General features: G+C 46.5%; 1 protein-coding gene across 1 annotated transcript in view; it reads right to left on the minus strand.

Annotated features, from left to right (window-relative positions):
- The window catches only part of LOC135513365 (EH domain-binding protein 1-like), a 311,950-nt gene that overhangs the window by 21,742 nt on the left and 262,708 nt on the right, over positions 1–27,500 (minus strand). The window contains exon 21 of the mRNA XM_064936292.1: positions 16,820–17,017. Coding sequence (XP_064792364.1) covers positions 16,820–17,017 — 198 coding nt within the window. The remainder of the gene's footprint in view (positions 1–16,819; positions 17,018–27,500) is intronic.

Genomic DNA, 27,500 nt, shown 5'->3' on the forward strand with positions numbered 1-27,500 from the left:
GAGAGAGAGAGGAGGAGACAGAGAGAGAGAGAGAGAGAGAGAGAGAGACGGAGGAAGAGAGAGAGAGAGAGGTCAGAGAGAGAGAACAGAGGAAAAGAGAGAGAGAGAGGAAGAGAGAGAGACTAGAACCTTAGACAGAGAGAGAGAGAGAGAGAATAGAATAGAGAGAGGCAGAGACACAGGAAGAGAGAAGGATTTCACCATGAGGTCAATGGAGACTTTAAAACAGGAGAAAACTGAGGATGGAAACAACACTGTAGACTCCACACTACTAACCTTATTGACAGAGTGAAAAGAAGGAAGCCGGAATAGAATACAAATATTCCAACACATGGATCCTGTTTGCAACAGGGAAATATCAGAGGAAAATATCAGAACATGTATAAACAGATCACTAAGAGACTTGTCATGTAAAGAACTTTAGGATAAAAATAAATGGAAATCCAGGAACAGATCACTAAGAAAGAGAGAGATGAGAGATAAAGAAATGTACCAATGGGGCAAATCCAACACAACAGATCACTAAGTACCACTGGTGGTGGCTGCATCATGTTAGATCGAAAGAACTTTAGGATAAAAATAAATGGAATAGAGCTAAGCAGGGTAAATCCTAGAAAAACCTGGCTCAGTCTGCTTTCCAAACGACACTGGGAGATCAACTCACATTTCAGCAGGACAACAACCTAAAACACAAGGCCAAATCTACACTGGAGTTGCTTACCAAGACGACAGTAAATGTTCCTGAGTGGCCTAGTTATAATACATTAAACAAAACATCTACATTTACCCCCTAATCTTGATCTGGTCTCATCTCTGCAACTCCCCAACGGGCTCGGGACACGGAGGTCCAGTCATGACCCGACTAACCGCACTTCTTAAAGACCCGCCTGCTCACCCCGGTGGCCAGCCGCACCAATGTGCTGCACCAATGACCCTCCCCTAACCAGAACAACGATGGGCCAAACCCTCCCCTAACCAGAACAACGATGGGCCAAACCCTCCCCTAACCAGGACAACGATGGGCCAAACCCTCCCCTAACCAGGACGACGCTGGGCCAAACCCTCCCCTAACCAGGACGACACTGGGCCAAACCCTCCCCTAACCAGAACAACGCTGGGCCAAACCCTCCCCTAACCAGAACAAAGCTGGACCAAACCCTCCCCTAACCAGAACAAAGCTAGACCAAACCCTCCCCTAACCAGAACAACGCTGGGCCAAACCCTCCCCTAACCAGAACAACGCTGGACCAAACCCTCCCCTAACCAGAACAAAGCTGGACCAAACCCTCCCCTAACCAGAACAACGCTGGTCCAGAACCAGGACAGCTGGACCGAACCCTCCCCTAACCAGAACAACGCTGGTCCGAACCCTCCCTAACCAGAACAACGCTGGGCCACCCTCCCCTAACCAGAAGAGAGAGACCCTCCCTAACCAGAACAACGCTGGGCCAAACCCTCCCCTAACCAGAACAACGAGGGCCAGAACCCAAACCCCCCTAAAGAGAAGAGACGAACAACAAACCCTCCCCCAGAACAACGCTAACCAGAACAACGATGGGCCAAACCCTCCCTAACCAGAACAACGATGGGCCAAACCCTCCCCTAACCAGAACAACGATGGGCCAAACCCTCCCCTAACCAGAACAACGATGGACCAAACCCTCCCTAACCAGAACAACGATGGGCCAAACCTCCCCTAACCAGAACAACGATGGACCAAACCCTCCCTAACCAGAACAACGATGGAACCAGAACAACTCCAAACCTCCCTAACCAGAACAACGATGGACCAAACCCTCCCTAACCAGAACAACGGAAGGAGCCAAACCCTCCCCTAACCAGAACAACGATGGAAACCCTCCCCCTAACCAGAACAACGGGGAAACCCTCCCTAACCAGAACAACGATGGGCCAAACCCTCCCTAACCAGAACAACGAGGAAAACCCTCCCTAACCAGACAACGATGGGCCAAACCCTCCCCTAACCAGAACAACGATGGAAAACCCTCCCCTAACCAGAACAACGATGGCCAAACCCTCCCTAACCAGAACAACGATGGACCAAACCCTCCCTAACCAGAACAACGATGGAAAACAGAACCAGAACAACGATGGGCCAAACCCTCCCTAACCAGAACAACGATGGACCAAACCACCCCTGAGGTCAATGGAGACTTTAAAGAACAGGATGAAAACTCCCTAACCAGGATGGAAACCCTCCCCTAACAACACTGATGGTTAAACTCCCCTAACAGAACTACTAACCTCCCTTGACAGAGTGAAAACGAAGGAAAACCTGAACCAGAATACAAATATTCCAACACATGGATCCTCCCTGCAACAAGGAAAACTCCCTAAAGAAAAATATCAAAACATGTATAACCAGAACAACGCTGGGCCAAACAAATGTCCCCTAACCAGATGTCCTGAATGGGGCAAATCCCCTAACACAACAGATCACTAAGTACCACTCCCTCATGGTGGTGGCTGCATCCCCTTATGGGTGTGCTTGTCATCCCCTAACCAGGACAACGCTGGGCCAAAGAACAACGCTAGGAAACCCTCCCTAAAGGACAAATGGGCCAATAGAGCTCCCTAACCAGGACAGGGGCCAAATCCTAACCAGAAAACCTGGCCAAACCTGCTCCCAAACCAGACACTGGGAGATCAACTCACATTTCAGCAGGACAACAACCCCCCTAAAACACAAGGCCAAATCCCTAACCAGGACAACGCTTACCAAACCCTCCCTAACCAGAAAATGTTCCCTAACCAGTGGCCTAGTTACAATACATTAAACAAAACATCTAAATTTCTCCCTAATCAGAACTGGTCTCAACTCTGCAGAACAACCCCAACCCTCCCCTAACCAGAACAACGGAGGTCCAAACCCTCCCTAACCAGAACAACGCGCCAAACCCTCCCCTAAAGACCCGCCTGGGCTCCCTCCAACCAGAACAACGCAACTTGACAGAGCTTGAAGAATTTAAAAACCAGAATAACGCTGGGCCAAACCCTCCCAACCAGAACAACGCTGGGCCAAAGCTCCCTAACCAGAGACTTAACCAGAAACACTCACAGCTGTGAGAACAACGCTGGGTGAAACCCTCCCCTAACAGAACAACGCTGACTTAACCACTGACTCTAATATGTATTGAAACCCTCCCCTAACCAGGACTGGGTGAAACCCTCCCTAACAGAATTGAAACTTAACCACAACGATGAAACCCTCCCCTAACCATGAATTGAAACTCCCCTAACCAGAACAACGATGGGTGAAACTCTAACATGTATTGGACCAAACCCTTAACCACTGACTCCCCTAACCAGAATTGAAACCCTTAACCAGAACAACGATGGGCCAAACCCTCCCCTAACCATGTATTGAAACCCTTAACCAGAATGACGTGACTCCCCTAACCATGACATTGATTTAACCAGAACTGATGGACCAAACCCTCCCCTAACATGTATTGACCAAACCCTTAACCAGAACAACGCTGGGTGACTCCCTAACATGTATTGACCAAACCCTCCCCTAACCAGAACAACGTGGGCCACTCCCTAACCAGGACGATATGTATTGACTTAACAGCTGGTTGTGACTCTAGCATGTATTGACTTAACCACTGACTCTAATATGTTTGACTTAACAGCTGGGTGACTCTAACATGTATTGATTTAACCAACTTGACAGAGCTTGAAGAATCTAACATGTATTGAAATTTACAACAGCTGGAAAGCTCTTAGACTTACCCAGAAACATGTATTGATTTAACCACTGGGTGACTCTAACATGTATTGACTTAACCACTGACTCTAACATGTATTGACTTAACAGCTGGGTGACTCTAACATGTATTGACTTAACCACTGACTCTAACATGTATTGACTTAACAGCTGGGTGACTCTAACATGTATTGATTTAACCACTGACTCTAACATGTATTGATTTAACAGCTGGTTGACTCTAACATGTATTGACTTAACTGCTGGGTGACTCTAACATGTATTGAATTTAACCACTGACTCTAACATGTATTGACTTAACAGCTGGGTGACTCTAACATGTATTGACTTAACCACTGACTCTAACATGTATTGACTTAACAGCTGGGTGACTCTAACATGTATTGATTTAACCACTGACTCTAACATGTATTGACTTAACAGCTGGGTGACTCTAACATGTATTGATTTAACCACTGACTCTAACATGTATTGACTTAACAGCTGGGTGACTCTAACATGTATTGACTTAACCACTGACTCTAACATGTATTGACTTAACCACTGGGTGACTCTAACATGTATTGACTTAACAGCTGACTCTAACATGTATTGACTTAACAGCTGACTCTAACATGTATTGACTTAACCACTGACTCTAACATGTATTGACTTAACAGCTGGGTGACTCTAACATGTATTGATTTAACCACTGACTCTAACATGTATTGACTTAACTGCTGGGTGACTCTAACATGTATTGATTTAACCACTGACTCTAACATGTATTGACTTAACCACTGACTCTAACATGTATTGATTTAACCACTGACTCTAACATGTATTGACTTAACAGCTGGGTGACTCTAACATGTATTGATTTAACCACTGACTCTAACATGTATTGACTTAACTGCTGGGTGACTCTAACATGTATTGACTTAACAGCTGACTCTAACATGTATTGATTTAACCACTGACTCTAACATGTATTGACTTAACTGCTGACTCTAACATGTATTGACTTAACCACTGACTCTAACATGTATTGACTTAACCACTGACTCTAACATGTATTGACTTAACTGCTGGGTGACTCTAACATGTATTGACTTAACCACTGACTCTAACATGTATTGACTTAACAGCTGGGTGACTCTAACATGTATTGATTTAACCACTGACTCTAACATGTATTGACTTAACTGCTGGGTGACTCTAACATGTATTGACTTAACCACTGACTCTAACATGTATTGATTTAACCACTGACTCTAACATGTATTGACTTAACTGCTGGGTGACTCTAACATGTATTGATTTAACCACTGACTCTAACATGTATTGACTTAACCACTGACTCTAACATGTATTGACTTAACAGCTGGTTGACTCTAACATGTATTGACTTAACTGCTGGGTGACTCTAACATGTATTGACTTAACCACTGACTCTAACATGTATTGATTTAACCACTGACTCTAACATGTATTGATTTAACCACTGACTCTAACATGTATTGACTTAACCACTGACTCTAACATGTATTGACTTAACCACTGACTCTAACATGTATTGATTTAACCACTGACTCTAACATGTATTGATTTAACCACTGACTCTAACATGTATTGACTTAACCACTGACTCTAACATGTATTGATTTAACCACTGACTCTAACATGTATTGATTTAACCACTGACTCTAACATGTATTGACTTAACAGCTGGGTGACTCTAACATGTATTGACTTAACCACTGACTCTAACATGTATTGACTTAACCACTGACTCTAACATGTATTGATTTAACCACTGACTCTAACATGTATTGACTTAACAGCTGGGTGACTCTAACATGTATTGACTAACCACTGACTCTAACATGTATTGATTTAACCACTGACTCTAACATGTATTGATTTAACCACTGACTCTAACATGTATTGACTTAACCACTGACTCTAACATGTATTGACTTAACCACTGACTCTAACATGTATTGACTTAACCACTGACTCTAACATGTATTGACTTAACCACTGACTCTAACATGTATTGACTTAACCACTGACTCTAACATGTATTGACTTAACCACTGACTCTAACATGTATTGACTAAGCAGTGACTCTATAATTCTGTCAATTGGATATTTCATGTATTGATTTAACCACAATTGCAAACATTTCTAAAAACACATGTTCACTTTGTCATTGATCTAATATGTATTGATGGGTGACTCAAAACATATATTGATTTAATCCACTTTGAATTCAGTAACAACACAATGTGGAATAAGTCAAGGGGTATAAATACTTTCTGAATGCTCTGACATAACACACTCTAACATGTACGGACAAGCACACACACACTAAATGTATTGACAACACACACACACATAACATGTACGGACAACACACACACACATAAACATGTATTGACAACCACACTCAACATGTATAAACACGGACTCTAACACACACACACATAAACACGTATTGACAACACACAGACACATAAACACGGACAAGCACACACACACTAAACACAGACAGGCTCTAACATGTACACACACACTGACTAAACATGTATTGAAACACACACACTCTAACATGTATTGAAACACACACACTAAATGTACGGACAAGCACACACACACAAACATGGACAACACACTGACTCTAATGTATTGACAAGCACACACTCTAACATGTATTGACAACCACACACACACATAAATTGACGGACAACCACACACACACATAAACATGGACAAGCACACACACACAACATGTATTGAAACACAGACAAACATGTATTGACAAACAGTGTGAATACGGACTGTCAATTGGATATTTCTGGACTTAATTTTCAATACAATTGCAAACATTTCACAAAAACACATGTTCACTTTGTCACAAACACGGACAATGGGTGACACACAAAACACACACTTAATCCACTTTGAATTCAGTAACAACACAATGTGGACAAGTCAAGGGGTACAAACACACTGGACAAGCACACACACGGACAAGCACACACACACACATAAACACGGACAAGCACACACACACACAAACACACAAGCACACACACACACATAAACACGGACAAGCACACACACACACATAAACACGGACAACACACACACACACACACACAAAGACGGACAAGCACACACACACACATAAACACGGACAAGCACACACACACATAAACACGGACAAGCACACACACACACATAAACACGGACAAGCACACACACACACGAATGGATAGATGCAGAATAGAGCACTCACAAACATAAACACAGAAGAAGTGGGGAACTCAGTCAACAGGACAAGCACAACAGTATGGAACAGACATGGTTGGTTTGCATTTCAGTCATAAACACTGATTTCTGCCTGAGCACACTAGCAGATAACAGATCAAGCACACACACACACACAAGCACACAGACAAGCACACACACACACACACACGCACAAGCACACATACACACACACACACAGACAAGCACACACACACACAAACACGGACAGACACACACACACAACACGGACAAGCACACACACACACACACACACACACACACACACACACACACACACACACACACACACACACACACACACACACACACACACACACACACACACACACAGACACACACACACACACACACACACACATAAACACACAAGCACACACACACAGACAAGCACACACACACACACACACACACACGGACAAGCACACACACACACACACACGGACACACACACACACACACACACACACACACACACACACACACACACACACACACACACACACACACACACACAAAGATACATACATATATATGGACAAGATAGTGATCTGGATTGAATAAACACGGGAAAAGACACACACACATAAACATACTGGAATAGAACTACAGACTAGAACATGGAGGGGAGAGATGGAGGGGAGACATGGAGAGATGGAGAGATTGAGGGGGAGAGGGGGAGGGAGAGATGGAGGGGGAGAGGGGAGGGGGAGAGATGGGGGGATAGATGGAGAATAGAGGGGTGTGACACAGTATACATATTGCAACTATCAGACTAGAGAGTGGAGGGGGAACTCAGTCAGCAAAAGCGTAAGGGGAACAGTATGTAACAGAGATGGTTGGTTTGCATTTCAGTCATATCTCTGATTTCTGCCTGAGCACACTAGCAGATAACAGATCCCCACACACACACAGACACAGACACGGGGAGAGACACTAAAGGGGATATGGACATATATATGTGAGGGAGATAGTGATCTGGATTGAATAAGGTGGAGGGGAAAAGAGAGGTGTGACACTGAGTATACATACTGGAATAGAACTATCAGACTAGAGATGGAGGGGGAGAGATGGAGGGGAGAGAGATAGAGATGGGGGAGAGAGGGTGGGGAGAGAGAGATTGGGGAGAGAGATGGGTGGGGAGAGGTGGAGGAGAGTGAAAGAGAGGGGAGAGAGATGGGTGGGACACTGAGTATACATACTGGAATAGGGTGGGGAACTATCAGACTAGAGAGATGGAGGGGGAGAGATGGAGGTGGGGAGAGATTGAGGGAGAGATGGAGGGGGAGAGGTGGAGGGGAGAGATTGAGGGAGAGATGGAGGGGGAGAGGTGGAGGGGAGAGATTGAGGGAGAGATGGAGGGGGAGAGATGGAGGGGGAGAGGGGGAGGGGAGAGATTGAGGGGGAGAGAGGTGGAGGGGGAGAGAGGGGTGTGACACAGTATACATACTGGAATAAAACTATCAGACTAGAGAGATGGAGGGGGAGAGATGGAGGGGGAGAAAGTGGAGGGGGAGAGATTGGTGGGGAGAGGTGGAGGAGGAGAGAGAGGGGGAGAGATGGGTGGGGAGGGGAGAGGGGGAGAGAGATGGGTGTGGAGGAGAGAGATACATACTGGAATAGAACTATCAGACTAGAGAGATGGAGGGGGAGAGATGGAGGGGGAGAGGTGGAGGGGAGAGATTGAGGGGGGAGAGGTGGAGGGGAGAGAGAGGGGGTGACACAGTATACATACTGGAATAGAACTATCAGACTAGAGAGATGGAGGGGGAGAGAAGGAGGGGGAGAGAGATGGAGGGGGAGAGGTGGAGGGGAGAGATTGAGGGGGAGAGATGGAGGGGGAGAGATTGAGGGGGAGAGAGATGGGTGTGACACTGAGTATACATACTGGAATAGAACTATCAGATTAGAGAGATGGAGGGGGAGAGGGGAGGGGGAGAGGTGGAGGGAGAGATTGGGGAGGGGGAGAGAGAGAAAGAGGGGGGAGAGATTGGTGGGGAGAGGTGGAGGGAGAGAGAAGAGAGGGGGGGAGAGAGATGGGTGGGGAGAGGTGGATACATACTGGAATAAAACTATGGGGAGACTGGAGGAGGTGGAGGGGGAGAGGATGGGTGGGGAGAGAAAAGAGAGGGGGAGAGAGATGGGTGGGGAGAGGTGGAGGAGAGAGAAAGAGAGGGGGAGAGAGATGGGTGGGGAGAGGTGGAGGAGAGAGAAAGAGGTGGAGGAGGGGAGAGGGGGAGAGAGATGGGTGGGGAGAGGTGGAGGAGAGAGAAAGAGAGGGGGAGAGAGATGGGTGGGGAGAGGTGGAGGAGAGAGAAAGAGAGGGGGAGAGAGATGGGTGGGGAGAGGTGGAGGAGAGAGAAAGAGAGGGGGAGAGAGATGGGTGGGGAGAGGTGGAGGAGAGAGAAAGAGAGGGGGAGAGAGATGGGTGGGGAGAGGTGGAGGAGAGAGAAAGAGAGGGGGAGAGAGATGGGTGGGGAGAGAGAAAGAGAGGGGGAGAGAGATGGGTGGGGAGTGGTGGAGGAGAGAGAAAGAGAGGGGGAGAGAGATGGGTGGGGAGAGGTGGAGGAGAGAGAAAGAGAGGGGGAGAGAGATGGGTGGGGAGTGGTGGAGGAGAGAGAAAGAGAGGGGGAGAGAGATGGGTGGGGAGAGGTGGAGGAGAGAGAAAGAGAGGGGGAGAGAGATGGGTGGGGAGTGGTGGAGGAGAGAGAAAAAGAGGGGGAGAGAGATGGGTGGGGAGAGGTGGAGGAGAGAGAAAGAGAGGGGGAGAGAGAGATGGGTGGGGAGAGGTGGAGGAGAGAGAAAGACAGAGATCCCTGATGGACGATGAAGACACACAACTGGTCTGGCTGAGACCCTCTCCAGTCTGGTCAACACAGCACAGGATGGGCACAGCTGTACAAATTATGTTCTGATGTCGTTTGGCCTCTCTACCCATGTCTCTCTCTCTCTTTCCTTCCTCCTCCTCTTTTCCTTCCCTCCTCCTCTCTTTCCTTCCCTCCTCCTCTCTTTCCTTCCTCATCCTCTCTTTCCTTCCTCCTCCTCTCTTTCCTTCCCTCCTCCTCTCTTTCCTTCCCTCCATCTCTCTTTCCTTCCCCCTCCCTTACGTCTTTCCTTCCCTCTCCCTTACGTCTTTCCTTCCCTCCTTCTCTCTTTCCTTCCCTCTTCCTTACGTCTTTCCTTCCCTCTCCCTTATGTCTTTCCTTCCCTCCTTCTCTCTTTCCTTCCCTCTTCCTTACGTCTTTCCTTCCCTCTCCCTTATGTCTTTCCTTCCCTCCTTCTCTCTTTCCTTCCCTCTTCCTTACATCTTTCCTTCCCTCTCCCTTACGTCTTTCCTTCCCTCTCCCTTCTCTCTTTCCTTCCCTCTCCCTTACATATTTCCTTCCCTCTCTTTCCTTCTCTTTCCCTACGGTGTTTATCTCACTCTGTCTCTATACCTTCCTCTCTGTACCACTCCATCTCTCTCTCTCACACACACACTCCCTCTCTGTACCACTCCATCTCTCTTTCTCTTCCAGCTCCACTTGTCAGGCCTGGCAATCACAGTGCTGGTCTTGTCCTCTCTCTCACACACTCTCTCTCTCACACACACACTCTCTCTCTCGGGGGTGTCCTGCCAGGGCTGAGCACTGGGCTGGAGGAGATGAAAGGGCAGGAGGGAGACCATTTCATGTGTGACCCTCTCTCCACACACACTTATCAGGGTCGGGCAGAGAGCCTGGGTGAAGGCGTCCAAAACTTTGCCCGTCTCAGATGGCCAGGTACTCACAAATACATAACACACACACACGGAGTGGGGGTCATTCAGTCAGCAGACGAGTAAGGGAAAACAGTGTGTAACAGAGATGGTTTGGATTGCACGCACACACACACACACACACACACACACACACACACACACACACACACACACACACACACACACACACACACACACACACACACGCACACACACACACACACACACAGGGAGGAGGGAAGTGAGGACTGGAGAGATGACAGAGCTCTGGTATACCTATTATAATAATTATCCAATGAGCTACTAGATATATTTTAGGGTACCAGATGTATTTTAGTCTTCCAGATATACACTACCGTTCAAAAGTTTGGGGTCACTTAGAAATGTCCTTGTTTTGAAAGAAAAGCTAATTTTTTTGTCCATTAAAATAACATCAAATTGATCAGAAATACAGTGTAGACATTGTTAATGTTGTAAATTACTATTGTAGCTGGAAACGGCAGATTTTTAATGGAATATCTACAGAGGCCCATTATCAGCAACCATCACTCCTGTGTTCCAATTAGCTAATCCAAGTTTATTTAAAAAAACTAATTGATCATTAGAAAACCCTTTTGCAATTATGTTAGCTGAAAACTGTTGTCCTGATTAAAGAAGCAATAAAACTGGCCTTCAGACTAGTTGAGTATCTGGAGCATCAGCATTTGTGGGTTCGATTACAGGCTCAAAATGGCCAGAAACAAAGAACTTTCTTCTGAAACTCGTCAGTCTAGTCTTGTTCTGATAAATGAAGGCTATTCCCCGGAGAAATTGCCAAGAAACGTTAGATCTCGTACAACGCTGTGTACTACACCCTTCACAGAAAAGAGCAAACTGACATACATATACTGACAAACTGACATAATGATGTCAATTAGCCTATCAGAAGCTTCTAAAGCCATGACATCATTTTCTGGAATTTTCCAAGCTGTTTAAAGGCACAGTCAACTTAGTGTATGTAAACTTCTGACCCGCTGGAATTGTGATACAGTGAATTATAAGTGAAATAATCTGTCTGTAAACAATTTTTGGATAAATGACTTGTGTCATGTACAAAGTAGATGTCCTAACCGACTTGCCAAAACTATAGTTTGTTAACAAGACATTTGGGGAGTGGTTGAAACATGAGTTTTAATGACTCCAACCTAAGTGTATGTAATCTTCCAACTTAAACTGTATATTAGTCTACCAGATATACATTAGTCTACCAGATATACATTAGTCTACCAGATATATATTAGGGTAGCAGATATATATTAGGGTAGCAGATACAGTGGGGCAAAAAAGTATTTAGTCAGCCACCAATTGTGCAAGTTCTCCCACTTAAAAAGATGAGAGAGTAATTTTCATCATAGGTACACTTCAACTATGACAGACAAAACGAGAAAAAAAATCCCGAAAATGACATTGTAGCATTTTTAATTTATTTATTTGCAAATTATGGTGGAAAATAAGTATTTGGTCAATAACAAAAGTTTATCTCAATACTTTGTTATATACCTTTTGTTGGCAATGACAGAGGTCAAACGTTTTCTGTAAGTCTTCACCAGGTTTTCACACACTGTTGCTGGTATTTTGGACCATTCCTCCATGCAGATCTCCTCTAGAGCAGTGATGTTTTGGGGCTGTTGCTGGGCAACACGGACTTTCAACTCCCTCCAAAGATTTTCTATGGGGTTGAGATCTGGAGACTGGCTAGGCCACTCGAGGACCTTGAAATGCTTCTTACGAAGCCACTCCTTCGTTGCCCGGGCAGTGTGTTTGGGATCATTGTCAAGCTGAAAGACCCAGCCACGTTTCATCTTCAATGCCCTTGCTGATGGAAGGAGGTTTTCACTCAAAATCTCACGATACATGGCCACATTCATTCTTTCCTTTACACGGATCAGTCGTCCTGGTCCCTTTGCAGAAAAACAGCCCCAAAGCATGATGTTTCCACCCCATGCTTTACAGTAGGTATGGTGTTCTTTGGATGCAACTCAGCATTCTTTGTCCTCCAAACACGACGAGTTGAGTTTTTACCAAAAGTTCTATTTTGGTTTCATCTGATCATATGACATTCTCCCAAACTTCTTCTGGATCATCCAAATGCTCTCTAGCAAACTTCAGACGGGCCTGGACATGTACTGGCTTAAGCAGGGGGACACGTCTGGCACTGCAGGATTTGAGTCCCTGGCGGCGTAGTGTGTTACTGATGGTAGGCTTTGTTACTTTGGTCCCAGCTCTATGCAGGTCATTCACTAGGTCCCCCCATGTGGTTCTGGGATTTTTGCTCACCGTTCTTGTGATCATTTTGACCCCACGGGGTGAGATCTTGCGTGGAGCCCAGATCGACGGAGATTATCAGTGGTCTTGTATGTCTTCCATTTCCTAATAATTGCTCCCACAGTTGATTTCTTCAAACCAAGCTGCTTACCAATTGCAGATTCAGTCTTCCCAGCCTGGTGCAGGTCTACAATTTTGTTTCTGGTGTCCTTTGACAGCTCTTTGGTCTTGGCCATAGTGGAGTTTGGAGTGTGACTGTTTGAGGTTGTGGACATGTGTCTTTTATACTGATAACAAGTTCAAACAGGTGCCATTAATACAGGTAACGAGTGGAGGACAGAGGAGCCTCTTAAAGAAGAAGTTACAGGTCTGTGAGAGCCAGAAATCTTGCTTGTTTGTAGGTGACCAAATACTTATTTTCCACCATAATTTGCAAATAAATTCATAAAAAATCCTACAATGTGATTGACTGGATTTTTTTCTCATTTTGTCTGTCATAGTTGAAGTGTACCTATGATGAAAATTACAGGTCTCTCTCATCTTTTTAAGTGGGAGAACTTGCACAATTGGTGGCTGACTAAATACTTTTTACCCCACTGTATATATTATTCTACCAGATATATATTAGGGTAGCAGATATATATTGGGTAGCAGATATATATTGGGGTATATATATTAGGGTAGAAGATATATATTGGGGTAGCAGATATATATTGGGGTAGAATATATATATTGGGGTAGCAGATATATATATTGGGGTAGCAGATATATATTAGGGTAGCATATATATATTGGGGTAGCAGATATATATTGGGGTAGAAGATATATATTGGGGTAGCAGATATATATATATTGGGGTAGCAGATATATATTAGGGTAGAAGATATATATTAGGGTAGCAGATATATATTAGGGTAGCAGATATATATTGGGGTAGCAGATATATATATTGGGGTAGCAGATATATATTAGGGTAGAAGATATATATTGGGGTAGCAGATATATATATTGGGGTAGCAGATATATATTAGGGTAGAAGATATATATTGGGGTAGCAGATATATATTAGGGTAGAAGATATATATTAGGGTAGCAGATATATATTAGGGTAGCAGATATATATTGGGGTAGCAGATATATATATTGGGGTAGCAGATATATATTAGGGTAGAAGATATATATTGGGGTAGCAGATATATATATTGGGGTAGCAGATATATATTAGGGTAGAAGATATATATTGGGGTAGCAGATATATATTAGGGTAGAAGATATATATTGGGGTAGCAGATATATATTAGGGTAGAAGATATATATTAGGGTAGCAGATATATATTAGGGTAGCAGATATATATTAGGGTAGCAGATATATATATTAGGGTAGCAGATATATATTGGGGTAGCAGATATATATTGGGGTAGCAGATATATATTGGGGTAGAAGATATATATTGGGGTAGCAGATATATATATTGGGGTAGCAGATATATATTAGGGTAGAAGATATATATTAGGGTAGCAGATATATATTAGGGTAATATATATTGGGGTAGCAGATATATATATTGGGGTAGCAGATATATATTAGGGTAGAAGATATATATTGGGGTAGCAGATATATATATTGGGGTAGATATATATTAGGTCAGATATATATTAGGGTAGAAGATATATATTAGGGTAGAAGAAGATATATATTAGGGTAGCAGATATATATTAGGGTAGCAGATATATATTAGGGTAGCAGATATATATATTAGGGTAGCAGATATATATTGGGGTAGCAGATATATATATTGGGGTAGCAGATATATATTAGGGTAGAAGATATATATTGGGGTAGCAGATATATATTAGGGTAGAAGATATATATTAGGGTAGCAGATATATATTAGGGTAGCAGATATATATTGGGGTAGCAGATATATATATTGGGGTAGCAGATATATATTAGGGTAGAAGATATATATTGGGGTAGCAGATATATATATTGGGGTAGCAGATATATATTAGGGTAGAAGATATATATTGGGGTAGCAGATATATATTAGGGTAGAAGATATATATTGGGGTAGCAGATATATATTATAGGATATATATTAGGGTAGCAGATATATATTAGGGTAGCAGATATATATTAGGGTAGCAGATATATATATTAGGGTAGCAGATATATATTAGGGTAGCAGATATATATTAGGGTAGCAGATATATATTGGGGTAGAAGATATATATTGGGGTAGCAGATATATATATTGGGGTAGCAGATATATATTAGGGTAGAAGATATATATTAGGGTAGCAGATATATATTAGGGTAGCAGATATATATTGGGTATATATATATTGGGTAGCAGATATATATTAGGGTAGAAGATATATATTAGGGTAGCAGATATATATATTGGGGTAGCAGATATATATTAGGGTAGAAGATATATATTGGGGTAGCAGATATATATTAGGGTAGAAGATATATATTGGGGTAGCAGATATATATTAGGGTAGAAGATATATATTAGGGTAGCAGATATATATTAGGGTAGCAGATATATATTAGGGTAGCAGATATATATATTAGGGTAGCAGATATATATTGGGGTATATATATTGGGGTAGGATATATATTAGGGTAGAAGATATATATTGGGGTAGCAGATATATATATTGGGGTAGCAGATATATATTAGGGTAGAAGATATATATTGGGGTAGCAGATATATATATTGGGGTAGCAGATATATATTAGGGTAGAAGATATATATTGGGGTAGCAGATATATATTAGGGTAGAAGATATATATTAGGGTAGCAGATATATATTAGGGTAGCAGATATATATTGGGGTAGAAGATATATATTGGGGTAGGAGATATATATTGGGGTAGGAGATATATCAGGGAAGCCTGTTATGAAGTGCTGTTTAGGTGAAGTGCTCAGTAGAGTCAAGGATGTTTTATCTGGCACCTCTTGAAACAGGCGGTTTATCAACAAGTCTGTTCCACATGGCACCCTATTCCCTAGGTAGTGCACTGGTTCTAGGTAGTTTTGACCACAGCCCTGGGTCTTTGGGCTCTGCACTTACTAAGGGGACGGAGCCATTTGCAACGCAGCCGTAGAGCGAAGCATCACAACCTCTCCCTTCATAAGGACCGTCTCTGTGACAAAGGTCTTCATCACCAGAAAACAAGTGAAATTAAACTTGTCGTGAGGAAAACGACAAAACCCACAGAGAAAACAAATAGCAGAGATACTGCTGCTTCAAAGACACACTATTTATTGTTCTGTTTTCATGTTCTCCTTCCTTTCTGCTTCTTTAACCCTTTACTGCCTATCTCCTATTGGCAGAACAGACGCAAAACGCTGGGAAAAAAGTAATTAACTTACCTCTGAAAACATTTCTCAAATGCTTTTCTCAAGATATGACTTTTTTATTGTCTAGGGAGAACTTTTTGCAGTTGTTTTTTAATTACTAGTTTTAATAAAATTGTACAGGAATAGAAAAACAAACAAAGATAGTCTCAGAACTTTAGAATCTGCTACAGGCCAATGGGATCCCAGCTAGCCATGACTCAAGCCAATGAGAAGCAGAGGTCAAAGGGGAAAGTGGAGTCGTGCACATGAGGGGTGAGTTACAGACCGACAAAACAGAGAGAGCAAACGGACAAGCAGAAGCACCAGCGCACAGCCAGTTAGTGGTGGTCCCTTTACCCAGAAAGGTTAGCTCAGAGCTGGGGTTAGTAGACTCCTGATGCCCCTGGATGGTGGAGGAGGTCGGAGGGGCCCCAGGAGGGCTAGTATCTACCGCAGTAGCCTCTGTCACAGTTTCATCATGGTGATCTTCCTCATCTCTCCCCCCCTCCTCCTCCTCACCCCCATTATTATCACCTGCATCTCCATCCAACACATCTACAGATGAGAAACAGAGAGAGAAACAGAGAGAGAGAGACATAGAGGGAGAGAGAGAGAGAGAGAGGGAGACAGAGACAGAGGAGAGACAGAGAGGGAGAAAGAGAAAGACGGATCGAGAGAGAAAGATGGAAGGAGAGAGAGGGAAAGAAAGAGAGAAAGAAAGATGGAAGGAGAGAGTGAGAAAGAAAGATGGAAGGAGAGAGAGAGGGAAAGAAAGAGAGAAAGAAAGATGGAAGGAGAGAGAGAAAGAAAGAGAGAAAGAAAGATGGAAGGAGAGAGAGAGAAAGAAAGAGAGAAAGAAAGATGGAAGGAGAGAGAGAGAAAGAAAGAGAAAGAAAGATGGAAGGAGAGAGAAAGAAAGATGGAAGGAGAGAGAGAGAAAGAAAGATGGAAGGAGAGAGAAAGAAAGATGGAAGGAGAGAGAAAGAAAGATGGAAGGAGAGAGAGAGAAAGAAAGATGGAAGGAGAGAGAAAGAAGGAGAAAGATGGAAGGAGAGAGAGAGAAAGAAAGATGGAAGGAGAGAGAAAGAAAAAGAAAGATGGAAGGAGAGAGAGAGAAAGACAGAGAGAAAGATGGAAGGAGAGAGAGAGAAAGAAAGAGAGAAGGAGAGAGAGAGAAAGAAAGAGAGAAAGATGGAAGGAGAGAGAGAGAAAGACAGATGGAAGGAGAGAGAGAAAGAAAGATGGAAGGAGAGAGAGAGAAAGAAAGATGGAAGGAGAGAGAGAGAGAGAAAGATGGAAGGAGAGAGAGAGAAAGATGGAAGGAGAGAGAGAGAGAGAAAGATGGAAGGAGAGAGAGAGAGAAAGATGGAAGGAGAGAGAGAGAAAGAAAGATGGAAGGAGAGAGAAAGAAAGAATGATGGAAGGAGAGAGAGAGAAAGAAAGATGGAAGGAGAGAGAGAGAAAAATGGAAGGAGAAAGAGAAAGAAAGAGAGAAAGATGGAAGGAGAGAGAGAGGCAAAGAAAGAAGTATTTCTATGTTAGTGCATGTTAATGGTTATGTGAAGCCATGCTGGTTCCCTTGAGAAGGTAAGGACATGTTAATGTGTTGTGAAAACACAGCAGGCCCCACTTAAGTGTGTCTGTCTGTGTACCTGTCTGTCTGTCTACCTGTCTGTGTACCTGTCTGTCTGTCTCTACAGACACACAGACGAACTGAAGCAGAGCCATCACCATCACCAGATAATTCACAGCTCTGTTCAGGCATCGCTGCCGTGGCAACAGCTACAGATAAAGAACAAAAACTAAACAAAAACAAAACATGAAAACACATATTACATTAAGCCTCCCAAAATAAAATCAACACAAACAATAAAACAATATCAAACAAGAAAAGGTAAATCCTGCTGTATAAATAAATGGAGTCAAAAGAAACCAAAAACAAAACAACTGCCGCAGATGTTTGACATGGAGTCACCTTCCCTCCCACCCGTTCCCCTTCCCCCACCCGTTCTCTCCTTCCCTCCCACCCGTTCTCTCCTTCCCTCCCACCCGTTCTCTCCTTCCCTCCCACCCGTTCTCTCCTTCCCTCCCACCCGTTCTCTCCTTCCCTCCCACCCATTCTCTCCTTCCCTCCCACCCGTTCCTCCTTCCCTCCCACCCGTTCTCTCCTTCCCTCCCACCCGTTCTCTCCTTCCCTCCCACCCGTTCTCTCCTTCCTCCCACCCGTTCTCTCCTTCCCTCCCACCCGTTCTCTCCTTCCCTCCCACCCATTCTCTCCCAAAATTCCCTCCCACCCAATTCTCTCCTTCCCTCCCACCCGTTCTCTCCTTCCCTCCCACCCGTTCTCTCCTTCCCTCCCACCCTTTCTCTCCTTCCCTCCCCCCCGTTCTCTCCTTCCCTCCCACCCGTTCTCTCCTTCCCTCCCACCCGTTCTCTCCTTCCCTCCCACCCGTCCTCCTTCCCTCCCACCCGTTCTCTCCCTCCCACCCGTTCTCCCCCTCCCACCCGTTCTCTCCCTTCCCTCCCACCCGTTCTCTCCCTTCTCCCACCCGTTCTCTCCTTCCCTCCCACCTGTTCTCTCCTTCCCTCCCCACCCGTTCTCTCCTTCCCTCCCACCCGTTCTCTCCTTCCCTCCCACCCGTTCTCTCCTTCCCTCCCCTCCCACCCGTTCTCTCCTTCCCTCCCCCCCCGTTCTCTCCTTCCCTCCCACCCGTTCTCTCCTTCCCTCCCACCCGTTCTCTCCTTCCCTCCCACCCGTTCTCTCCTTCCCTCCCACCCGTTCTCTCCCCCTCCCACCCGTTCTCTCCCCATCCGTTCCTTCCCTCCCACCCATTCTCTCCTTCCCTCCCACCTGTTCTCTCCTTCCCTCCCACCCGTTCTCTCCTTCCCTCTTCCCTCCCACCCGTTCTCTCCTTCCCTCTTCCCTCCCACCCGTTCTCTCCTTCCCTCCCACCCGTTCTCTCCTTCCCTCCCCCGTTCTCTCCTTCCCTCCCACCCGTTCTCTCCTTCCCTCCCCCCGTTCTCTCCTTCCCTCCCACCCGTTCTCTCCTTCCCTCCCACCCGTTCTCTCCTTCCCTCCCACCCGTTCTCTCCTTCCCTCCCACCTGTTCTCTCCTTCCCTCCCACCCGTTCTCTCCTTCCCTCCCCCCCGTTCTCTCCTTCCCTCCCCCCGTTCTCTCCTTCTCTCCCCCCCGTTCTCTTCTTCTCCCACCCGTTCTCTCCTTCCCTCCCACCCGTTCTCTCCTTCCCTCCCACCCGTTCTCTCCTTCCCTCCCACCCGTTCTCTCCTTCCCTCCCACCCGTTCTCTGACACTTAGTGGTAGGAGGAGAGAGACAAGGAGAGAGAGGGGAGGGAGAGAAGGAGAAAGAGAGAGAGGCAGAAACAGATGGAGGAAGAGAGTAACAGGAAAAAGAGGAAGAGAGTGAAAAATAACGGGTGAAAGGGAGAGAGAGAAAAGCAAGAGAGAGAGAAAGACTCAAGGAAAAAGAGAGGGAGAGCATTTTCAGTTTTTAATTTGGTTTCTGTGATGTGTGGCGAGAGCGCGTGCGAGCGAGCGTGGAGCGCGGGTGGCTGGTTAACGCTAGCTAATTAAAGGAGGCTATGGTGATGGAGTTTGGAAAGTTTACAGGCAGGCAGGCAGGCGGTGGAAGGGGCAGTCTCCCTCCCTCAGCCCAGGTCTGAATTAACAGGACCCTGAGTGGTGGAGGGAATGATGGAGGAGGAGGGAGCGGGGCTAGGATTAGGCGTTCTGCACGGCAGGCCTTGTGCATCAGGCCCACAGCGCTGCTCTTCTCCTCCTCTCCTCCCCCTTTCCTCTCCTCCTCCTCCCTGACACCATTTTTAATGAGATCCACAATTAGCCAGACTCAAAAAGGCAGAAAGAGCAAATAAACCAAACTGCATCTGTCTCCCGCCTCTCTCTCCTGTCTCACTCATCTCCTCTCTCTCCTGTCTCACTCATCTCCTCTCCTCCTCCTGTCTCACTCATCTCCTCTCTCTCCTGTCTCACTCATCTCCTCTCCTCCTCCTGTCTCACTCATCTCCTCTCTATCCTGTCTCACTCATCTCCTCTCTCTCCTGTCTCACTCATCTCCCCTCTCTCCTGTCTCACTCATCTCCTCTCTATCCTGTCTCACTCATCTCCTCTCTTCCTCCTGTCTCTCTCTCCCTGTTTCACTCATCTCCTCTCTCTCCTGTCTCACTCATCTCCTCTCTCTCCTGTCTCACTCATCTCCTCTCTCTCCTGTCTCACTCATCTCCTCTCTATCCTGTCTCACTCATCTCCTCTCTTCCTCCTGTCTCTCTCTCCTGTTTCACTCATCTCCTCTCTCTCCTGTCTCACTCATCTCCTCTCTCTCCTGTCTCACTCATCTCCTCTCTCTCCTGTCTCACTCATCTCCTCTCTATCCTGTCTCACTCATCTCCTCTCTTCCTCCTGTCTCACTCATCTCCTCTCTCTCCTGTCTCACTCATCTCCTCTCTTCCTCCTGTCTCTCTCTCCTGTCTCACTCATCTCCTCTCTTCCTCCTGTCTCACTCATCTCCTCTCTCTTCCTGTCTCTCTCTCCTCCTGTCTCACTGATCTCCTCTCCTCCTGTTTCACTAGTCTCCTCTCTCTTCCTGTCTCTCTCTCCTCCTGTCTCACTGATCTCCTCTCCTCCTGTTTCACTAGTCTCCTCTCTCTTCCTGTCTCTCTCTCCTCCTGTCTCACTGATCTCCTCTCTATCCTGTCTCACTCATCTCCTCTCTTCCTCCTGTCTCTCTCTCCTGTCTCACTCATCTCCTCTCCTCCTGTTTCACTAGTCTCCTCTCTCTTCCTGTCTCTCTCTCCTCCTGTCTCACTCATCTCCTCTCTATCCTGTCTCACTCATCTCCTCTCTTCCTCCTGTCTCTCTCTCCTGTCTCACTGATCTCCTCTCCTCCTGTTTCACTAGTCTCCTCTCTCTTCCTGTCTCTCTCTCCTCCTGTCTCACTCATCTCCTCTCTTCCTCCTGTCTCTCTCTCCTGTCTCACTGATCTCCTCTCCTCCTGTTTCACTAGTCTCCTCTCTCTTCCTGTCTCTCTCTCCTCCTGTCTCACTCATCTCCCCTCCCTCTTCCTGTCTCTCTCTCCTCCTGTCTCACTCATCTCCTCTCCTCCTGTTTCACTAGTCTCCTCTCTCTTCCTGTCTCTCTCTCCTCCTGTCTCACTCATCTCCTCTCTATCCTGTCTCACTCATCTCCTCTCTTCCTCCTGTCTCTCTCTCCTGTCTCACTGATCTCCTCTCCTCCTGTTTCACTAGTCTCCTCTCTCTTCCTGTCTCTCTCTCCTCCTGTCTCACTCATCTCCTCTCTTCCTCCTGTCTCTCTCTCCTGTCTCACTGATCTCCTCTCCTCCTGTTTCACTAGTCTCCTCTCTCTTCCTGTCTCTCTCTCCTCCTGTCTCACTCATCTCCCCTCCCTCTTCCTGTCTCTCTCTCCTCCTGTCTCACTCATCTCCCCTCCCTCTTCCTGTCTCTCTCTCCTCCTGTCTCACTCATCTCCTCTCTTCCTCCTGTCTCTCTCCCTGTCTCACTGATCTCCTCTCCTCCTGTTTCACTAGTCTCCTCTCTCTTCCTGTCTCTCTCTCCTCCTGTCTCACTCATCTCCCCTCCCTCTTCCTGTCTCTCTCTCCTCCTGTCTCACTCATCTCCCCTCTCTCTTCCTGTCTCTCTCTCCTCCTGTTTCACTAGTCTCCTCCCTCTTCCTGTCTCTCTCTCCTCCTGTCTCACTCATCTCCCCTCTCTCTTCCTGTCTCTCTCTCCTCCTGTCTCACTCATCTCCCCTCTCTCTTCCTGTCTCTCTCTCCTCCTGTCTCACTCATCTCCCCTCTCTCTTCCTGTCTCTCTCTCCTCCTGTCTCACTCATCTCCCCTCTCTCTTCCTGTCTCTCTCTCCTCCTGTCTCACTCATCTCCCCTCTCTCTTCCTGTCTCTCTCTCCTCCTGTTTCACTAGTCTCCTCCCTCTTCCTGTCTCTCTCTCCTCCTGTCTCACTCATCTCCCCATCTCTTCCTGTCTCTCTCTCCTCCTGTCTCACTCATCTCCTCTCTCTTCCTGTCTCTCTCTCCTCCTGTCTCACTCATCTCCTCTCTCTTCCTGTCTCTCTCTCCTCCTGTCTCACTCATCTCCTCTCTCTTCCTGTCTCTCTCTCCTCCTGTCTCACTCATCTCCTCTCTCTTCCTGTCTCTCTCTCCTCCTGTCTCACTCATCTCCTCTCTCCTCCTGTCTCACTCATCTCCTCTCTCTTCCTGTCTCTCTCTCCTCCTGTCTCACTCATCTCCTCCCTCTTCCTGTCTCTCCTCCTCCTGTCTCACTCATCTCCTCTCCTCCTGTCTCACTCATCTCCTCTCCTCCTGTCTCACTCATCTCCTCTCTCTTCCTGTCTCTCTCTCCTCCTGTCTCACTCATCTCCTCCCTCTTCCTGTCTCTCCTCCTCCTGTCTCACTCATCTCCTCTCCTCCTGTCTCACTCATCTCCTCTCTCCTCCTGTCTCACTCATCTCCTCTCTCTTCCTGTCTCTCTCTCCTCCTGTCTCACTCATCTCCTCCCTCTTCCTGTCTCTCCTCCTCCTGTCTCACTCATCTCCTCTCTCTCCTTCTATTCCTTAGTCTGTTTTCCTCACACTCTCTTTATTATGTATCTTATTCTCTCTCTCTCTCTCTCTTTTCATCATCCTCTCCTTATTCTCTCTCTCTCTTCATCATCCTCTCCTTATTCTCTCTCTCTCTCTTCTTCATCCTCTCCTTATTCTCTCTCTCTCTCTTCTTCATCCTCTCCTTATTCTCTCTCTCTCTCTCTCTTTTCATCATCCTCTCCTTATTCTCTCTCTCTCTCTTCTTCATCCTCTCCTTATTCTCTCTCTCTCTCTTCTTCATCCTCTCCTTATTCTCTCTCTCTCTCTTCTTCATCCTCTCCTTATTATATATATATATCTCTCTTCTTCATCCTCTCCTTATTCTCTCTCTCTCTTTTCTTCATCCTCTCCTTATTATATATATATATCTCTCTCTTCTTCATCCTCTCCTTATTCTCTTTCTCTCTTTTCTTCATCCTCTCCTTATTATATATATATCTCTCTCTCTTCTTCATCCTCTCCTTATTCTCTCTCTCCCTCTCTTCTTCATCCTCTCCTTATTATATATATCTCTCTCTCTTCTTCATCCTCTCCTTATTCTCTCTCTCCCTCTTTTCTTCATCCTCTCCTTATTATATATATATATATCTCTCTTCTTCATCCTCTCCTTATTCTCTCTCTCTCTCTTCTTCATCCTCTCCTTATTCTCTCTCTCTCTCTTCTTCATCCTCTCCTTATTCTCTCTCTCTCTCTTCTTCATCCTCTCCTTATTCTCTCTCTCTCTTCTTCATCCTCTCCTTATTATATATATCTCTCTCTTCTTCATCCTCTCCTTATTCTCTCTCTCTCTCTCTTCATCCTCTCCTTATTCTCTCTCTCTCTTCTTCATCCTCTCCTTATTCTCTCTCTCTCTTTTCTTCATCCTCTCCTTATTCTCTCTCTCTCTCTTCTTCATCCTCTCCTTATTCTCTCTCTCTCTCTTCTTCATCCTCTCCTTATTCTCTCTCTCTCTCTCTCTTTTCATCATCCTCTCCTTATTCTCTCTCTCTCTTCTTCATCCTCTCCTTATTCTCTCTCTCTCTCTTCTTCATCCTCTCCTTATTCTCTCTCTCTCTCTTCTTCATCCTCTCCTTATTATATATATATATCTCTCTTCTTCATCCTCTCCTTATTCTCTCTCTCTCTTTTCTTCATCCTCTCCTTATTATATATATATATCTCTCTCTTCTTCATCCTCTCCTTATTCTCTTTCTCTCTTTTCTTCATCCTCTCCTTATTATATATATATATCTCTCTCTTCTTCATCCTCTCCTTATTCTCTCTCTCCCTCTCTTCTTCATCCTCTCCTTATTATATATATCTCTCTCTCTTCTTCATCCTCTCCTTATTCTCTCTCTCCCTCTTTTCTTCATCCTCTCCTTATTATATATATATATATCTCTCTTCTTCATCCTCTCCTTATTCTCTCTCTCTCTCTTTCTTCATCCTCTCCTTATTCTCTCTCTCTCTCTTCTTCATCCTCTCCTTATTCTCTCTCTCTCTCTTCTTCATCCTCTCCTTATTCTCTCTCTCTCTTCTTCATCCTCTCCTTATTATATATATCTCTCTCTTCTTCATCCTCTCCTTATTCTCTCTCTCTCTCTTCTTCATCCTCTCCTTATTCTCTCTCTCTCTTCTTCATCCTCTCCTTATTCTCTCTCTCTCTCTCTTCTTTATCCTCTCCTTATTCTCTCTCTCTCTCTTCTTCATCCTCTCCTTATTCTCTCTCTCTCTTCTTCATCCTCTCCTTATTCTCTCTCTCTCTCTCTCTTTTCATCATCCTCTCCTTATTCTCTCTCTCTCTCTTCTTCATCCTCTCCTTATTCTCTCTCTCTCTCTTCTTTATCCTCTCCTTATTCTCTCTCTCTCTTCTTCATCCTCTCCTTATTCTCTCTCTCTCTCTCTCTTTTCATCATCCTCTCCTTATTCTCTCTCTCCCTCTCTCTTTTCATCATCCTCTCCTTATTCTCTCTCTCTCTTTTCTTCATCATCTCCTTATTATATATATCTCTCTCTCTTCTTCATCCTCTCCTTATTCTCTCTCTCTCTCTTCTTCATCCTCTCCTTATTATATATATATATCTCTCTTCTTCATCCTCTCCTTATTCTCTCTCTCTCTTCTTCATCCTCTCCTTATTCTCTCTCTCTCTCTCTCTTTTCATCATCCTCTCCTTATTCTCTCTCTCCCTCTCTCTTTTCATCATCCTCTCCTTATTCTCTCTCTCTCTTTTCTTCATCCTCTCCTTATTATATATATCTCCCTCTCTTCTTCATCCTCTCCTTATTCTCTCTCTCTCTCTCTCTTTTCTTCACATGGGTCGCTGTCTGTTCCCTATGCTGCCCAGTCACGTGGGTCGCTGTCTGTTCCCTATGCTGCCCAGTCACGTGGGTCGCTGTCTGCTCCCTATGCTGCCCAGTCACGTGGGTCGCTGTCTGTTCCCTATGCTGCCCAGTCACGTGGGTCGCTGTCTGTTCCCTATGCTGCCCAGTCACGTGGGTCGCTGTCTGTTCCTTCCCTATGCTGCCCAGTCACGTGGGTCGCTGTCTGTTCCCTATGCTGCCCAGTCACGTGGGTCGCTGTCTGTTCCTCCCCTATGCTGCCCAGTCACGAGGGTCGCTGTCTGTTCCCTATGCTGCCCAGTCACGTGGGTCGCTGTCCGTTCCCTATGCTGCCCAGTCACGTGGGTCGCTGTCTGTTCCCTATGCTGCCCAGTCACGTGGGTCGCTGTCTGTTCCCTGTGCTGCCCAGTCACGTGGGTCGCTGTCCGTTCCCTATGCTGCCCAGTCACGTGGGTCGCTGTCTGTTCCCTATGCTGCCCAGTCACGTGGGTCGCTGTCTGTTCCCTATGCTGCCCAGTCACGTGGGTCGCTGTCTGTTCCCTATGCTGCCCAGTCACGTGGGTCGCTGTCTGTTCCCTATGCTGCCCAGTCACGTGGGTCGCTGTCTGTTCCCTATGCTGCCCAGTCACTTGGGTCGCTGTCTGCTCCCTATGCTGCCCAGTCACGTGGGTCGCTGTCTGTTCCCTGTGCTGCCCAGTCACGTGGGTCGCTGTCTGTTCCCTATGCTGCCCAGTCACGTGGGTCGCTGTCTGTTCCCTATGCTGCCCAGTCACGTGGGTCGCTGTCTGTTCCCTATGCTGCCCAGTCATGTGGGTCGCTGTCTGTTCCCTATGCTGCCCAGTCATGTGGGTCGCTGTCTGTTCCCTATGCTGCCCAGTCACGTGGGTCGCTGTCTGTTCCCTATGCTGCCCAGTCACGTGGGTCGCTGTCTGTTCCCTATGCTGCCCAGTCACGTGGGTCGCTGTCTGTTCCCTGTGCTGCCCAGTCACGTGGGTCGCTGTCTGTTCCCTGTGCTGCCCAGTCACGTGGGTCGCTGTCTGTTCCCTATGCTGCCCAGTCACGTGGGTCGCTGTCTGTTCCCTGTGCTGCCCAGTCACGTGGGTCGCTGTCTGTTCCCTGTGCTGCCCAGTCACGTGGGTCGCTGTCTGTTCCCTGTGCTGCCCAGTCACGTGGGTCGCTGTCTGTTCCCTATGCTGCCCAGTCACGTGGGTCGCTGTCTGTTCCCTATGCTGCCCAGTCACGTGGGTCGCTGTCTGTTCCCTATGCTGCCCAGTCACGTGGGTCGCTGTCCGTTCCCTATGCTGCCCAGTCACGTGGGTCGCTGTCCGTTCCCTATGCTGCCCAGTCACGTGGGTCGCTGTCTGCTCCCTATGCTGCCCAGTCATGTGGGTCGCTGTCTGTTCCCTATGCTGCCCAGTCACGTGGGTCGTCGTCTGTTCCCTGTGCTGCCCAGTCACGTGGGTCGTCGTCTGTTCCCTATGCTGCCCAGTCACGTGGGTCGCTGTCTGCTCCCTATGCTGCCCAGTCACGTGGGTCGCTGTCTGTTCCCTGTGCTGCCCAGTCACGTGGGTCGCTGTCTGTTCCTTCCCTATGCTGCCCAGTCACGTGGGTCGCTGTCTGTTCCCTATGCTGCCCAGTCACGTGGGTCGCTGTCTGTTCCTTCCCTATGCTGCCCAGTCCGTGGGTCGCTGTCTGTTCCCTATGCTGCCCAGTCACGTGGGTCGCTGTCTGTTCCCTATGCTGCCCAGTCACGTGGGTCGCTGTCTGTTCCCTATGCTGCCCAGTCACGTGGGTCGCTGTCTGTTCCTTCCCTATGCTGCCCAGTCACGTGGGTCGCTGTTTGTTCCCTGTGCTGCCCAGTCACGTGGGTCGCTGTCTGTTCCCTATGCTGCCCAGTCACGTGGGTCGCTGTCTGCTCCCTGTGCTGCCCAGTCACGTGGGTCAGCTGTCTGTTCCCTATGCTGCCCAGTCACGTGGGTCGCTGTCTGTTCCCTGTGCTGCCCAGTCACGTGGGTCGCTGTCTGTTCCCTGTGCTGCCCAGTCACGTGGGTCGCTGTCTGTTCCCTAT

The sequence above is a fragment of the Oncorhynchus masou genome, chromosome 24 (assembly GCF_036934945.1).
Source record: "Oncorhynchus masou masou isolate Uvic2021 chromosome 24, UVic_Omas_1.1, whole genome shotgun sequence".
In the NCBI taxonomy this organism is placed as follows: domain Eukaryota; kingdom Metazoa; phylum Chordata; class Actinopteri; order Salmoniformes; family Salmonidae; genus Oncorhynchus; species Oncorhynchus masou.